The sequence below is a fragment of the Cupressus sempervirens genome, chromosome 5, assembly GCF_028749045.1.
Source record: "Cupressus sempervirens isolate cs-2001-9-10 chromosome 5, ASM2874904v1, whole genome shotgun sequence".
NCBI classification, from domain to species: domain Eukaryota; kingdom Viridiplantae; phylum Streptophyta; class Pinopsida; order Cupressales; family Cupressaceae; genus Cupressus; species Cupressus sempervirens.
This window is the reverse complement of record NC_143122.1, coordinates 207364488-207382430: the sequence shown is the minus strand read 5'-3', so window position 1 is coordinate 207382430 and position 17943 is coordinate 207364488. Positions and strand designations below refer to the sequence as shown.

The 17943-nt window shown below is 36.6% G+C and overlaps 1 protein-coding gene across 2 annotated transcripts in view; it reads left to right on the top strand.

Moving 5' to 3' along the window:
- The window catches only part of NFD3 (Ribosomal L18p/L5e family protein), a 46668-nt gene extending 31257 nt beyond the window's left edge, over positions 1-15411 (top strand). For both annotated transcript variants that reach the window (XM_089829157.1, XM_089829158.1), the window contains exon 2: positions 14271-15411. In XM_089829157.1, the coding sequence (XP_089685283.1) occupies positions 14271-15034 (764 nt within the window). In that variant the 3' untranslated portion in view covers positions 15035-15411. The remainder of the gene's footprint in view (positions 1-14270) is intronic.
- The last annotated feature ends 2532 nt before the right edge of the window (positions 15412-17943 follow it).

The window sequence follows — 17943 nt, the reverse complement described above, 5'->3', positions numbered from 1 at the left end:
TAATGTCACTGTGGCCACTTTGAGTTTATGGTTATGCTATTTGGGCTAACCAATGCACCCGCTACATTTCAAAGTTGTATGAAACATGTATTTAGGAGGCAGTTGACCTTGTTCTTTAGTAAGACCTAGGAGGAGCACTTACAACATCTAGAGGAGATGTTAGCTATTTTGGAGAGAGAGTCGTTGCATGCCAAGGAATCCAAATGTGGGTTTGGCATGACCGAGCTCCTTTACCTTGGGCATATCTTTAGTGCAGATGGTGTTCGGGTTAATCCCATAAAGATTAGAGCTATTGTGGATTGGCCTACTCCCACAAACCTCACACAGCATTTATGTGGTCTTTAAAGGAGGTTTGTTAGGGGATTCTCACAGATTGCCGCGCCTTTGACGAATCTCACCAAGAAGGGGGCCTTTACATGGACAGAGGCAACGCAGAGATGTTTTGACCACTTCAAATAGGTGATGTCATCTTGTCCAGTTCTAGCTCTACCTGATTTTACGAAACTATTTGAGCTCCAGTGTGATGCTTCAGGAGATGGGATAGGGCAGTATTGATGTAGGAGGGACACCTCATTGCATTCGAGAGTAGGAAGCTCCGAGGAGTTGAGAGGAGCTATTCTATCTACGTCAGGGAAATGTTGGCCATAATGCATGCGTTGGCCAAATTTCGATCTTATTTGGTAGGTGGACATTTTGTGATCAAGACTGATCACAATAGTATTAAATACTTCATGGGCCAGCATGATCTTAATGATCGACATAAAAAATGGGTTACCAAATTGCAAACTTATGACTTTGACATAGAGTTTTTCAAAGGTAAGAAAAATGTAGTGGCTAATGCTTTATCTCAGAGACCTCACTTATGTGCTCTGGCAGAAATTTCAAGAGATTGGAGAGATTGGATTGTAGCTGAGTATGTAGGAGATGATTGGGCTTCTGGGATAGTTGTGGGCACCATTTAGGATGACAGGTATGTGGTGTTGGATGGGTTGATCAGATTTCAGATTAGAATTTATTTGATTCCTACATCACAGTTTAGAGAGGAGATCTTGAGGGCATTTCATAATGCACCTACAGCTGTACATCCTGGGGTCTTCAAAACTCATAGGCAGATCCGTGAGAGATTCACTTGGAGGGGACTCAAGGATGATGTGCAAAGATATGAGAAAGTGCGTGGTATGTCAGCAGAATAAGGGAGAGCACACTTTTCTCGTAGGGTTGCTTCAGCCCTTGCCCATTCCCGACAGGAAATGGGAAAGCATTTCGATGGATTTCATCACCGGTTTACCACGAGTGCAGGGGAGAGATTGCATCTATGTGGTGGTAGACCGCTTGACAAAATTCGTTCATTTGTTTGCTATTCCATCCACTTACACAACAATATAGGTGGTAGATCTTTTCTTCAGAGCGATATTTAGGTTACATGGGTTGCGTAGATTCATAGTTAGTGACCGAGATAGTAAATTTATGAGTGTTTTTTGGCAGGAATTGTTTAGGTTGTGTGGTACAGATCTTACACCCAACACTAGTTACCATCCACAGACAGATGGGCAGACAAAGATTGTGAATAAATGGGTGGAGGGATATTTGAGGAACTATGTGAGTGCACAATAGAGAGCTTGGGTCAAATGACTGCATATGGGAGAGTACTGTTATAATACCACTTATCATATGTCCATCAGGATGACTCCTTTCATGGCACTGTATGGTTATGAAGCACCTAGCTTCATCGATTTAGTTTTGGGGGACAGTAGAGTGCCCAAAGCCAAAGACTTATTGCAGGATAGTAAGGATATCTTGATAGAGCTTAGGGAGACATAGCAAGCTTAGAATCAATAGAAGTTGTATGCTGATCAACACAAGGTAGAGCACATATTTGAGGTAGGGGATATGGTTTACTTGAGGCTACAGCCATACAGACAGTCATCGCTCAAGAAGAGTGCAGCCGAGAAGCTGAAGCCTAGGTTTTATGGTCCCTATAGAGTGATTCATAGAGTGGGCGAGGTCACCTATGAGGTTGAGCTTTTGGAGGGCAGTCGAGTACATAATGTGTTTCATGTGTCGAGACTTAAGATAGCCATTGGTCAACAAATTGTGCCTTTTGCAGATTTGCAATCGTTGGATGAGGAGGGTAAGCTTGTGTTGGTCCTTAAAGCTATTATGGATACCAGAGAGAGGACTCTTAGGAACAGGGTAGTTAAGGAATACTTGGTTAAGTGGAGAAATCTGCTAGAGGAGGATGCTACTTGGGAAAAAGAGCAGGTATTGCAGCATCTATAACTAAGATTGCTTGAGAACAAGCAATTTCAAGGGGGGCAGACTGTAATGTCCCCTACTTAATGTGACCATCAGGGTCAATAGATTAGCCTATGATAGGAGCTTCCGTGGGCTAATGAAGTGATTAGGGAGCTCATTTGCTAGTACTTTCAGGAGTTACTATTTTTAGTAAGTCAGTGGGAGTCAAGTGATATGGAAATTTCTAGTGTTTGGCTTGGTGGATTTGGGTGAGCTCTTTTCGACAAGCTATCATACATGGTATTTTGAGTTCGACTCTTATATGATTTTAATGCCAAAGTTAATTTACTTTATTATAAAGTGATAATTAAATAAAAGACTTTATCAATTCACTTTATTATAAAGTTGTTTTAAAAAGGTATTTCTCATTTATCCTACATTGCTTATGGAAATGAAGTCGAATTCTTGGAGGACTTTATATTCTCTTGGCTGGAATGAGGTGGGGTATGCTTGGATGATATTACTATTATGCTATTGGATTTCTGGGAAATCTAATTGTTGAGCTTGGAGGATGAAATCCCTCTTTGCTAGCATTCTCTTCACTGTTGAAAGACACAGTTAGGAATATTCCTTGGTGTTTTCATTCAGGAAACACAGTGGGATTTGTTGGTAAGTCCGCACATAGTTTAGGATAGCTCTAAAGTTCAAGTTAGAAGTTGCTTGCAGCCATGAATAGTGATTTTGCTACAGTGTGCGTGAATAGTGTTTTTGCTACAGTGTTGTGGATAGTGTTGCTACAATATGCGAATAGTGTTGCATTGAGTTTCTTGTTCACTCTTGTTGGTTAAAGATTTGGAGGCTATCATTTCATTTGTAGATCACTACGACATCTACTTCCAGGTTCCTTCCATCATACTGTTCATTTTAGGCATTGTAATTGTTAAATACCAGTTTGAATATTTGCTGCAGCCTATAAGGCAATTGTATGTAAACATTTCTATTGCAAAATCAATATTTTATCAGCAAATAAGGAGGTCCAAACTTTGCTTATTTATATTAAAATAACCTTCATGTTTCTTTTTAATGCTCACTATTATATCTTATTATATCTCTGTAAACATTAGAATGTTTCTAATATTTAGGTGTAGTCTAGAATAGAATGTTTCTATTCTATTCGACTCCCCTCTTTGTATATATAGATCAGTTTGATCTCTGATTAATTCATTCAAGTATTCCGCCATTTACATTTGTAACATGGTATCAGAGCTAGGGTTTAAACCCTCTGTGCAAATCGATTGAAAAATTGTGTCTTCAGCTACTGGCGTTCTTGGAAACCCGTAGCTTAGTCTGTAAGTCACAAATTTGAAGGTCGTTTTTTCAAATCTGGAGGTCGTTTTTCAAATCTGTTCACATCCAAATCTCAAAAAGTGGGATTTTTTGGTTGTTTTTTTCAAAAACGGGTCTGTCTATCCCTGTTGGATATTCTGCTCGCGTTTCAGCTGCTGGGTTTTGTTGTTTTTTTCACCTGCAAACATCTTTTTTCTGCCTTTTTGACCTTTTTGGCTGCCGACTGTTATTCTGCTCGAAACCCTAGTTTTTGACTTCGGAAAAATTTTCTGAGCACATATTCTTGGTGGGTTTTTTGAAATCTCAAATGGGACTTCATCAGATTTTTGTGGGTGCCTCGTTTTTTGTGCCTCGATTTTCGAGCCAGCGGATCCGGATTTCGACAACATTTTATTTCTGGGTTTTTCGAGCTCTTTTTTGGTTACTTCTCCAATTTTTCTGGGTCTTTCATTTTCTCACCTCGAAGTTTGTGCCATTTGAAATATTCACATATTATAAGCATCTGTATTAGCAGCATCAAAAGTTGGACTCAATTAAACAGCACGCCAATGCTGCCCAACACTCAGAGCAGAAAGAATCTATCTACCATGCCTTTATGGCCAGCATACCTGCAAATCATGTGAAATCTTCTGCTTGGTACATCGATTCTGGTGCCTCCCGACATTTCACTCATAGGCGTGATTGGTTTGTTGAATTCACATCCTATTCTGACTCAGTAATCTTTGGAGGCGGTGAAGAATACAATATTGTCAGCAAGGGCAATGTTCAGATTCAGTCTGGAGGAAGAAAACTCATGTTTCTCAATGTATGTTATGTTCCTGGCATGAAACATAATCTTCTATCTGTTAGTCAGATTATGAAGCACTCTCTTCAGTTGGATGTCGTTTTTAGTGGAAATAAGTGTTCAATTATTGATCGTGTTTCCCGCACTACCCTTGCTTTCGGTCTTGAGGATCATGGTATTTATAGGCTTGTAGATTCAGGCGATTCCCTTGAGCATGCCTTCATCGCCGAATCATCCGCTCTCAGCAGTCTCTGGCATCAGCGATACGGTCATCTGAACATTCAATATCTAGCACAACTTGCTCGAGATAATTTAGTCCATGGCCTACCTAATATTCAGACCCAGAACCATCGCGTGTGCGGAGCTTGCCAAGCAGGGAAGCAACATAGGACACCATTTAAGAATGGTGAATCATGGCGGGCATACAGAGTACTCCAGCTAGTCCATGCTGATGTATGTGGTCCTATGAATACACCTTCTATTACTGGGAACAGGTATTTTTTACTCTTTGTGGATGATTTCAGTCGCAAAATGTGGGTATATTTTCTTAAGCAAAAATCAGATGCCTTTCTTGTATTTCAGCAATTTAAAGCTCTAGTAGAAAAAGAGTCTGGTTCCTCCATCCGTACTCTTAGGACCGATAATGGGGGGGAATTCTGTTCTTCTGCTTTCTCTACCTTTTGTACTACTCATGGCATTAGACGTCAGTTCACCACACCTCACACCCCTCAGCAAAATGGTGTTGTAGAGCGTCGAAACTGTACCATCACAGAAATGGCTAAGACTATGCTAGAACATAGAAATATTCCCAGAAAATATTGGGCAGAAGCAGTATCCATAGCTGTCTACCTTCTTAACCGGTCACCCACCCTTGCAGTTAATCATAAGACTCCTGAGGAAGCCTGGTCTGGTCGCAAACCTAGGATCAACCATTTGAAAGTTTTTGGCTCTCCGGCATATGTATGGATTCCTGATGCCAAACGCACTAAGTTGGATTCCAAAAGCCAGAAACTTATGTTTACAGGATACAATCACACACATAAGGCCTACAGACTGATTGATGTAAATACTGATCGTTTAATCTTCAGTCGTGATGTTGTGTTTGATGAGGAATTTGGACCATTTCCGTTCTCTGACTCCCCACCACATTCCGAGATTCAGTCTTCAGCAATCTCTGACTTGGGTTCTTCTATTTTATATGAGTCATCTGATGCTACTGATACACCACCTCAGTCACTTCCAGATAATACAACTCCTGCTCCTGCTTCTCATCCAGCTATTCCGTCAGCATCTGATATTGGCTCCTCGATTCTTCGGCCAAAATGGTGGGCTCAAACGATTAGTGATCTTCGTCCTGATGAACTCATTGAGGGTAGAACCTCCAGAAATAAGAGCCTTCAGCACAACACAGTTAATATAGCTCTTATGGCCAACATCCACAGTATCCCTGAGCCCCAAATATATGTAGAGGCCAAAGGAATTCCATAATGGGAACAAGCAATGGATTCTGAGCTTCAGAGTCTTCAAAAGAACTACACTTGGGTTCTTTCAGATCTCCCTCCTGGGAAGAAACCCATTAGCTGTAAATGGGTCTATAAGGTCAAGTACCATGCAGATGGTACCTTGGACAAATACAAAGCTAGACTTGTTGCTCGAGGATTCACCCAGCGCGAAGGCATTGATTATGAGGAGACATTTGCACCGATAGCCAAGATGAGCACTATTCGCATTCTTCTTGCAATTGCAGCTCAGTATGGTTGGAAAGTTCATCAGATGGATGTGAAGAGCGCCTTTCTCAATGGTGAATTACAGGAAGAAGTCTACATGACGCAACCCCTAGGTTTTAAGGTTGCCGGTTCAGAACACAAAGTATGTAGACTCCAGAAGGCCCTCTATGGTCTTAAACAGGCCCCTAGGGCTTGGTACATAAAGATTGATCATTACTTGGTTGCTCAAGGATTTCAGCGTAGTCCGTCAGACAGTAATCTATATATTAAACACTCTGGTAATGATATTCTTTTTCTTGTTGTCTATGTGGATGATTTGATCATTACTGGAAATTCAGAACATTTGATTTCAAAAATCAAACAGGATCTATGTAGAACTTTTGATATGACAGATCTCGGATTGCTTCATTATTGTTTAGGTATTGAGGTTTGGCAGACTGACAATAGTATTTTTTTGTCTCAGTCCAAGTATGCTAGAAGTTTGCTTGATAGGTTTCGAATGCAGGATTGCAAATCTGCCTCCACTCCAATGGAGACTGGTCTGAAATTGTCTGCACAATCTGTTTCTCCTCCTATAGATGAAACACTCTTCAGGCAGCTAGTAGGTAGTCTCATCTACCTTACTACTACTAGACCTGATCTCAGTTTTGCAGTCAGCTACATCTCACGGTTCATGACAGACCCCAAGACTGATCATTGGATTGCAGCGAAACGTGTGTTACACTATGTACATGGTACTTTAGATTATGGTCTTCTTTACACAAGGAGTACTACTCCTCAGCTCAGTGGATTCACTGATTCCGATTGGGCCGGCTCAGTTGATGATAGGAAATCTACTTCTGGCTATGTGTTTAGTATCGGATCTGCAGCAGTTACTTGGACCAGTAAGAAGCAACAAGCACATGCACTCTCCTCTACAGAAGCAGAATATAGAGGAGCTGTCAAGGCAGCTTGTGAAGCAATTTGGCTCCGGCAGATGCTTGCAGATATGCATATTCCTCAAGCAGGTTCGACTTCTTTGTTTTCAGACAATCAGGGCGTACTCAAACTTGCCAAGAACCCAGTGTTTCATGAACGAACCAAGCACATAGAGCTTCATTGCCATTACATCTGACAATTAGTAGAAGATGGATCTATTCAGTTACGCTATGTTCCTACCTTAGAGCAATCAGCAGATATTTTCACTAAACCCCTTGGTCCTGACAAGTTTGTTAAATTCAGGGGATCTATTGGTGTAGTAAATAGATTGAGCATTAAGGGGGGGTATTAAAATAACCTTCATGTTTCTTTTTAATGTTCACTATTATATCTTATTATATCTCTGTAAATATTAGAATGTTTCTAATATTTAGGTGTAGTCTAGAATAGAATGTTTCTATTCTATTCGACTCCCCTCTTTGTATATATAGATCAGTTTGATCTCTAATTAATTCATTCAAGTATTCCGCCATTTACATTTGTAACAATTTATTCTTGTATGTTTGCTAAGTGTTTGTAGAAATGTCATGTTGAAAATAACACTCTAATTGATAATGCTTAATAGTTTACAAATCTCCTCAAAAACAAAAAGAAGGGTGGTTATTACATGTACATAGGGGGCAGGCCCACACACACATGACATCAAAAGTTTACATGAAGTCACCACAAATATTGTCATGTGATGTTGTCATTACATCCACCATGAACCATATCAGACAATAAGGTTTTCACCTTAAACTTATCTCTCATGGAGAAGAATGTATTACAAGGGATAGCACTTGGAACTTCTTCTTCACAAAGAAACACTAACCTTTTGACCGCCTTGTCAAGGTTACTTCTAATAAAGTGTCAAGACTCCCTCTAGATTTGGTATCAACTTTTGAGTCCCTTGTTCAAAGTTACCTTTGATGAAGTGTTAGATGTTAGACTGCTTCAGGTTAACTGAAACATATCCTCTCTTTGCTCCCTCTCTTTGTCCAAAGTTGCCTCTAACGAATTGTCAGGCTCCCTCTTGATATAGAAGAATACTCATTATCCTAATCATCAAAGTTATTTGCTTCAAGAGAGCCTCACCGTATCCAATATGATCATCATATGACTAATGAATTCTAGATCAAAACTTATTTGGAGCTATTGTTATATGATTGAGTTCTGCACAATATTTGGTAGCATCTGTAAAGCACCAATCTTCTTATCCTGCAAGAACATCTCCAGAGGCAAAAGAAAAAGATCAAAGCAAATAACTCTTATAGTATGTATAGAACTACAAATAAGAGAGAGACTACAATGAGTAGATAAATGGAGTATTTAAGGATAAAAAATACTTATCTACACATGAAGGTCCATAGACATTAAATCAGAAAATGCATTTGAGAATGGAATGTCTCCCTCTAAAGATGGTTCTAGTGGGAATGGAACGCTGGTTATTATTCCTCCCACAATGTAAAATTCCCACTCTAATATCGTTTGAACAATTTTGCGTCACATTATATACAGCAAACTTCATCTCAAACATTGCTGATAGTAGACCACTAGAGCAAACCTTCTGTGTCCATACATTGGTTACATTCCACCAGGTGTTGAGTTGACTGTAATGTTTGGGTAATGCCTGTGATCTATTTGGATCCTCTATCAATTAAAGCTCAACATGTAATGCTTCACAAATGCTGCAGCCTACATGTTTAGTTGGAATAGCCTAAGTGTTGAAAGGCATATTGCATGCTAATAAGCTCCCTTTCTAGGCCGTAGAAATATCATGCTACATGAGATGTTGTTGTAAGTCATTTCCTAAAGACGGTCGATTGTGGAAATGTTTAATAAAATATGTTTGTTCATTCCTTTTGAACTACATCCCTGTTGTCTCTGTCAATAGTCCATATCTCATGCTTGTTCCACCGCGAAAATGGTGAAGAATGCGATCTTTGCTCATCATTGTAGGTCACAACAAAGAATTGTAGGAAACAATCTCCTTTATACACATTGAGAATGATAACCCAGTGCAGATGTATAACCATCTTTGTATATTCCCAGATGGTAATAATACAATTATATGGTCTCACAAATATTACTTATGCGATCATATTGACCCTTTAATTAATGGTGAATGGAATGCTTGTTATTTGTGTGGGGACGAAAATGGAAGTGTAATTTTCTGTAATATGTGATCTGCAATATGTTCAATCTGCAGTGTATTGTGTGTGTTGGACGTTGTGCTTCATTGCCTGAGAGAAATCTATTATTGTTTTAATGTCTAGTATTGAGTGACGTCTCTGTTGTAGATCATAGTCATGTTTGTAGGAGTTGCAATGAAGGTTTTATTGCTTGAGGAAGAGTTCACAATCTCTCATATCATTACAGATAATATTGTAATAGTGCTAAACCTGTGGATTCAATTCATATACTGCAAGACAAAATGCAAATGTTGATATGTCGTTCTTTCCAAAGCTTGCGATATGCAGCTATTAATCTCCAATATACATGTAACCATCCACAACTAGGAAATATTGCAATTATTTTCCATGCAGCTCTCAGCATAGCAGAGGCTCCACACACGCAGATTGCAATGGTACAATCAAACAAATGTACTCAACCTACTAATGTATCTTATTCTAAAATTAACTTCCATCCATTATCTAGCAATGAGCCAATAGCAACAACATAACCTCTGCCAATGACGCTAATCAACTGTTACTATACCTACTGCTACAAGTCCAGAATCACACAAACTGTGTGCCAATCTCCAGATGTATAACTTCTGATTACGTCCTCCAAGCAATTTGGTAGTTTCTGGCAACTTAAGGGCGATTCTGTGAGCATTGAAGGTTGTGGATATGATTCTTATTTTGAAATCAAAACATTATTTCAATATTTCCTAATGATTTCCAGACATTGTTGTAGACTCTTCATTATAGTCTCTTATGACAAATCATCAATTAATTTTCCAACTATACATTCATCAAAATATTTGATCTTCAATATAATATCCACCCAATATAGCCACGGCTTTCAGATTAAGAAATGGTGCAAATAATATGCAATAATCTATATGTCATTCATCGACTATAAATTTACCACTATCAACAATAAAAATATCCTCAAATCCTTATATCTGATAAGTGCCACACAAAATATTGTTTCAATTCGATATTTAGTTATGGAGGTCTTACATTGGTCTTGTCACGGCAACCATATAGAGATCAGTAAATCTTGGTGGAACTAAATTTTTTCCACAGAAGAGTAGTATTTCATTTGCAAACATTTTAAGGGCTGATGATATCTTAAAATAAACTGGGTCTCCAATACAGATGATTTATCAAAAATGAAAGCTTGCTAGTCTGATGTTGCATAATACAATATACAAATATATCTCAAACACCTTTCATCGCCAACTTTGAATAGTCTTTAAATAAGGACAAAATCACCTTTATATTGTAAACATGCACTGCCTTCTCAAGCCATCTGCTTGTAGAATAGTCCATACTGCTTCCAACACTAGTTATTTTATCCCTAAGCTCCATCAGTGGCATCTATATTCTGAGTGCAAAAACTTTAATAATTTTGCTGCAAACTCTCACAGGGAACCATTATGAGGACCGAGACATTGGAGGACGACATCATGCGAACTGGTTCCAGATTGATTACTTTGCACATGATAATAGTGCAATACATGCTCGGGAAAGATGATTGAATAACAGACAGACGATAAGTTCCCATTTCAGCGTACTCACTCAGAGTTTCATGTTGGCTTACACAAGGTGTATCCTTCATTGACCATGGTAGGATAAGGGCAGGCCCTTAGCTTAGCCACACAATTGGACTGAGGATCTCGATGAGGTGGAACTATATATATATACTCATATTTTTATATAGCAGACAAAGTAATCTGCTTGGCCCACCAAGAAAGAGAGAACCTCTCTAGTCTTTGAATCTCCTATTCAAACTATTTGCCTCTCAAAAGTAATTCTTCTAGGATTCTAACCTAGCTCTGATACCATGTTAATATTGAGGATTGCTGCAAATGTAATAACACTGCCTGTGTAGTGTGTGTGTTTCAAATGCAATAATCTCCCTTGCATTTATATTGGGAATAAGGCAAGGAGAGAGACATGTCCCTTCATGGTGAGATTAATATAATAATAATTGATTATGTAATTATATATATATATATATATATATATATATATATATATATATATTCTATTATATTAATTTCTCCTAATAGTATTTTAGACACACACACACATCTCACATAAGATATATATATATATATCACATAAGATATATTTATCTTCAATATTTTAGTCTCACAGGATATATCCAACATAAGCTACAAAACATCAACAACCTAGGTTGGACATAATTATTGCATTTTTAATTCAAACTTACATTGTATGTCCTAAGAACACAATAGTTCAATTTAAAATATTCATAAATCAGAAGTAACATAAATTCCCTTATACCCAATCATATTACTATTCAGCTCAATGATGGAAGGTGTAGGTGCTATCTGAGTTGCCTAAATACCTACTTGCAATGGATTCCCTTAATATTGACTGGTCCAAGTCCCTATCCTTAAAGTATTCCAGAAAGCTGACCCTTACCCTACCTTAGGACAAAGACTCGTTGCTTAGCTTTAATAATTTATACAAGTCCCTCCTTAGTAACATCTCAAACTTGCCTTCTATAAATCAAATAGTAATAGGATTGGAAATACATTTCTATATACAATTATAATTATTTAATTTATATATATCTTGAATATATAAATATACATTAATCACACCTGTCCATTCGTCAGGAGTTTAAGGTTTCTATACATACCTGATAAGGAATGATATATTTATAATCTCAACTCTGTGCTCTATCTTATACACTGATAAGGGACTGTATATACCTATGCATGTATTCTGTACGCTGCTGGGATGATATTAACTGTTCTGTTACGTTATCTGCTCAGTGTTGACTACGTAATCCTCTAACTCTTCTTTTAAGTAACAAATGAAGTTTTTATCACTTTATTGTTCTCATCCCTTATTATTGTCTTTTTCTCCTTGATATTGTACTTATCCGCTTCTTTCTATATTGATCACTGTGCATCTGTATCTATTGCTGATCCCTTTATTATAATATGTCTGCCAGTATAATATATTCGCATATTACAATGTCCGTCCTTGTTTATCCTTTATGTTCTATTGTCTTCTACATATCAAATTAAGGATGATAATGCCCTAGTAAATCAGACATGTGCTTTCCCATATTGATCCTTGGCTCTATATTTTCCTGTGACCACCAGTTGTATCCTCTATTTTTTTGGTGATGATTCTGCTTATACTTTCTATGTCGTATTTATATCTCAAAAGAATCGTGTGTCACGACCTTATTATTGATGTCTCATACTGTTAACATTATCAAAGACAATTATCATAGAAACAACCATATTTAATGAAGTCAATTTATATTGACTTATTGAAATCGACTATTGTTTAAGCGACATGTATATATATTTATCATAACTGTCTTGGTACTGTCAATGGGAAATATTGATTATAGCTTGTTTATTAGTTCATTTATTAATTAAAATAATATAGATTATTAATTAGGAATAGATATTAATATTAAATTATAGATTAATAATAAATATTAATATAATATTATAAACTCTACTGATTAATCAATAATATTAATTATTAAACAATAACAATATTAATTCTTAATCTATAATTTTTATATTTTAATTAGTTATATATACTGATTAATTAATTATTATTAAATCTTATAAAAACTTTTTTCAAATTAGTGATATTACAAAATGGTCTAAGATTAAATCAGAATCCATGACTCAAAATAATCCACTATAGCCCTAATTAGGGTTTTGATATCCCTTACTAACAAAGATTATATACACACCCAATTACAAGAGAGCACTACCATGTTGGCCAATAGAAAAATTACAGTGCTCTACAAGGTCCAGTAAGAAAATAGGTTAGGTATAATCACTAGATAAAGTGCCCCAATAATTGGGCCAATCAGAAAATTACAATGTTTTATGGGCCAATGAGAAGAGAGGTTAGGTAAAAAGCTCATGGAAGAAGCTACCAATAAATGTACCAGTAGGAAAATTATGTTGCCTTCAAGAGCCGATAAGCAAGATGGTTAGGTAGAAACCCTTTCCAACTTGGCACCAAATGGGCTGATCAGAATAAAGCACCATTTTGTTAGCCAACAAAATAATTTCAAAGCCACACGGACTATTTCAAGTCTTCATTCTCCTCATCCTCATCGTTCTTTGCATATTCAATGAATTTGAACATCATCTTATTAACATCACTCCATGGGGACACTTGGCGTCAAAATGAGCCTATACCCGTGATACTCCACATTGCTTGTACAAGTGACTCTTGTCTTCTCCTAGTCAGTTGCATTACAAATAGCCATGAAGTTTGTGAATTTTTTAAGTTGTTTCAACCAAGTATCTTTCACCTTTTTTGTGATTGTTCAACACTGAACTTTTGATCATCCTCCACCTCCAAGTGAAATATATTTGTCACATAATCGAGTATACCATTTTTGATCTCCAAAACAACATTGCTTGTAGCCAAACAATCTGAGTCTACTTGTATGAGTACGTTACCCTTGTGAGCTATTGCTTGATATCATTCCGAACTTCAATTATTTTTCATGTTTCTAAATTTACTTGCATACTTTGCTAGAACCTTCTCTATTGACAAGGATGCACCCTATCATGGTTATATATTTATTATTTTCTTATGTTACAACCTTTGCTTGTGTCTGTGCCCGTGTCCTTGATGATACTCTTCCCCCTTTCCGAGAGGGATCCGACCTCCTGCATCCATCTACACCTAAAAAGGTAGTTCGACAGTCTTTTACAATACCAGTATCTATCTAGCAAAACATTAGTTGCTTGTATTTTCAACATAAATTCCATTAAACCATCACTAGATGTACAAAAATATATTTGAAATAACATCACATCTCTAATTATGCAATTTAAACAGTTCAATAAGAGGTTTATGAAGAAAGGATGTAACAATCAGTCATTAAATCACTTCTAAACTGGATTTATAGTGTTGCTTCTTACACTTTGTTATTCATAATGTCCAATGTTGTTTTTAGCACTAAATGGAATGCAATATAAATCAAGACTGATATCCTGATTGTGACTTTATATTGTTGGTCAGGTACAACGAAATTGCAGCAAGATAAAAGATTGATTTCCTTGTTTTCATTACCTGAAGTTGGCTCTGTTGGAGAAATGTACCAGTCATTCATTCATGGAAAGAAATTTTCAGGAAAGCCTTACCAGGGAAGGATTTTTCCAGGAAATGCCCTGAGAAGAGACGGTGAACTGCCAGGAAGGGTTTTTCCAGGAAATGCCCCGAGAAGAGACGGTGAACTTCCGGGAAGAATTTTTCCTGGAAATGTCCCGAGAAGAGATGGTGAACTTCCGGGAAGGATTTTTCCAGGAAATGGCCCAATAAGAGACAGTGAACTTCCGGAAAGAACTTTTCAAGGAAACAGTAACTTTGTAAGAAATGCCCTCGAGGATTATGAGCAGTGGGAGCAGAAAAGATTGCATGTGGAGAAGAACATTGTCCATTTCACACTGAAAAACAAAAATATCTTTATTTCTGTGACAGATGATAAGGGCAATAAAAAGCTTGGGGCATCCGCTGGTTGTTTGAAAGAAATTCAAGGTGGCTCTCGCCGTAGGACCAAGTATGCTGTTGAAGCAACTGCAGAGCATGTTGGGCGAGCTGCCAGAACTTTAGGGATGAAGTCAGTTGTAGTGAGAGTGAAAGGATCTAGCTATTTCGGGAAAAAGAAAGCAGCAGTCTTGAGTTTTCGGAAAGGATTAGGTACTAGATCTTCTATCATGTCCATTGAGGATGTAACTCAGCTTCCACATAATGGATGCCGACTCCCAAAGCGTCGCCGTAATTAATTATTCATTGTACATTTCAGTGGTGGCTGTGAGAATTTTAATTGCTTGTCCAATGGCACCTTTTTTTTGGTGCTGAAACAAGATCAGAAAATATGAGGAAAATGGTTGGTTGTTAGAAAATTAAATTTCATTTTTTGTTTAACCTAGAAAGAAGAGTGGTGATGCAGTTGAGACATTTCCAAGTTAGTGTATGTATTCATTTCGCTGCTTAAAGCCTTGACATTGATGGATTAGGGTTCTTCTCACATGCACATGCATTTCTTAATTGTTTTTCTAATTTGGAAGAGAAATCCATTGAGGATGCAACTCAGCTTCCACATAATGGAGATGCCGACTCCCAAAGCATCATCGTAATTAATTAATTATTGTACATTTCAGTGGTGGCTGTGAGAATTTTAATTGCTTGTCCAATGGTACCTTTTTTTTGGTGCTGAAACAAGATCAGAAAATATGAGGAAAATGGTTGGCTGTTAGAAAATTAAATTTCATTTTTTGTTTAACCTAGAAAGAAGAGTAGTGATGCAGTTGAGACATTTCCAAGGTAGTGTATGTATTGATTTCCCTGCTTAAAGCCTTGACATTGATGGATTAGGGTTCTTCTCACATGCACATGCATTTCTTAATTGTTTTTCCAACTTGGAAGAGAAACTGCATACACCTTTGTCATTTCCCCATATCATCCTGTTTTTTATGACTTTAAATTTCATCAGATAGAAAAATGCTGTAATCTTTCTTGTTGTATTACATTATGTCCAGAGTTATTATTAATGCTTATTTAATATGAATAACACAGTCAAGTATGGGTTGCATGTATTCTGTTTTGGAATGCTTGGTGGTGTAACAAATGGATTTTCATAACAAAATAAAGGTGATCTAGAAAGAGTTTTCGACAACTAATTATTGGAACAAAATATTTTGAATTCCTTTTCATGAGACATTAACTGATTTTGACCACTAACGAGAGAACAAAACACAACTGAAATAACTGAAATAACGTTCAATTGAAGTAACTGTAATAATGATTAATTGAATTAACTATAATAACGAACAACTAAAATAATTGTAACAATGATCAACTAAAATAACTGTAATAATGATTAATTAAAATAATTGTAATAACGATCAATTGATGTAACAAAAATAACGATTTACTATCTTTCTTTGCATACAAGTAAAGTAAATGTATAATATGAAATAGAAAGAAGAACATATGAGAAGTAACTGATGAGTCTTTAATTGGTTGTGCAAGCCTCAACTTTTGGTAAGAGGAGAAGCATTGATTTAGACTTAACCTCCCAACCTCGGACCATATTCATCCCCACACAATCTATTGAATAGAAAGACCTTTTTTATTTCGATATCAGGTTTGGGATATTTTTAGTCCAGCCACCTAAGCATTTCGGTGTTTAGAATTTCTGCATAGTTATGGATGAATATGTCTGAATAATTGACACTATTGACATCAAGTGATCATAGATGAAAAACATGCTTTTAATGACCTTGGCCAAAGTTTTCAGATGGGTTCAATGATCAATCACCACTGCTCCACTTGACAATAAGGGGAACAATAAATATGAATATGCATGAGCTATTAAATGATTTAAAAAAATTTAGGATTGTTATGTCATGTTTGATTTTTATTTCCATGTTACTATATATTTTCATCTCACCTCTTCACCTTTTTTATGGCTATACAATCTGTTAGTCCTAGGTGTTCGAAACTCAGAGCAATCGGCTCTGTCTGTTGATCCTCAATTTGATATAATAACATTACATGTTTTCAACATATCACATATTTGTGACCTGAGAAAGATAATCTTGGCAGATAAATACCATAACATTCAATAGTAAAATAAAGATGTGAAACCATATCATGAATATTCGGTATTGACCTATCATGAGAAGTTCTGGCTTAAGGAGGAACTATTTGATGACATCAAACAAGGATGATGTACGACATTTGAAGAATCTGTAGCTTAATGCTATAATTACAATGTAGTGATATATGATAAAAAGAATATATTATAAATCGATTGGATATGGTAAGTCAACCATATAACCTGGTAAGTTTAGGAGTATTGTAGCCTTGGCTGGATGTTAATATTCAGTTCTTTCATGGAGTTAAATTTAGGCGCAGCTCTCAGCGTGATTACCAATCACGTCTTCAGCAAAGTATTAGTGAAATGGCAAAATAGTTGCAAGGAAAAATATAGAGAGTTATCGTGTGGAATAATGCAGAGATATCAGGTGAAAATATGCAAAGATATCGAATGAAAATATATGGTGCCCATGGTCTCTCATGGCTTCATAGTATAAAGAAGTATTCAGAAATCTTTTGGCTTCCAAGAAGCCGTAACTTAAAGAAAGAACTTGGCTTCTTGAACGCCAATATGCCAAATGTGTTTTATCGGTTACTAGCAAGAATTTGAATAAATATAGAAAAAGATTTGAATGTTATAAATCAAGGATAATTATGATGTATTTATCTACTTGAACGTAGATGTACTTATGAGGTGGCATCATATTATTTATTTTATAAAAATAATATTATGGTGTTACTTTTATTCTTATATCTATGTGCACATACATAAATATACGTTATAATGATGTAGTGGAAAAATCAATCAAAATCAATTGAGGTATGCATTATTTTTAATTAAAATAATTAATATTTTAAATATTTATTTAATAGCTTATGCGAGTCCATCGATTGTCCCCTGATTTTCAAGTCGTTAGGTCCTTACCAAGACAATTAAAGGTCATACTTATCAACCCAATAATTGGACTAAGCTAGTATCCTATTCCGTTGATCCCATTTAGCAATGCTTCTCCCCTTCATCTTCTCCTACAACTCCCTGTGCAACATTTCCACAATAATAACACAAGTTCTATGATAAATCCATAATAAC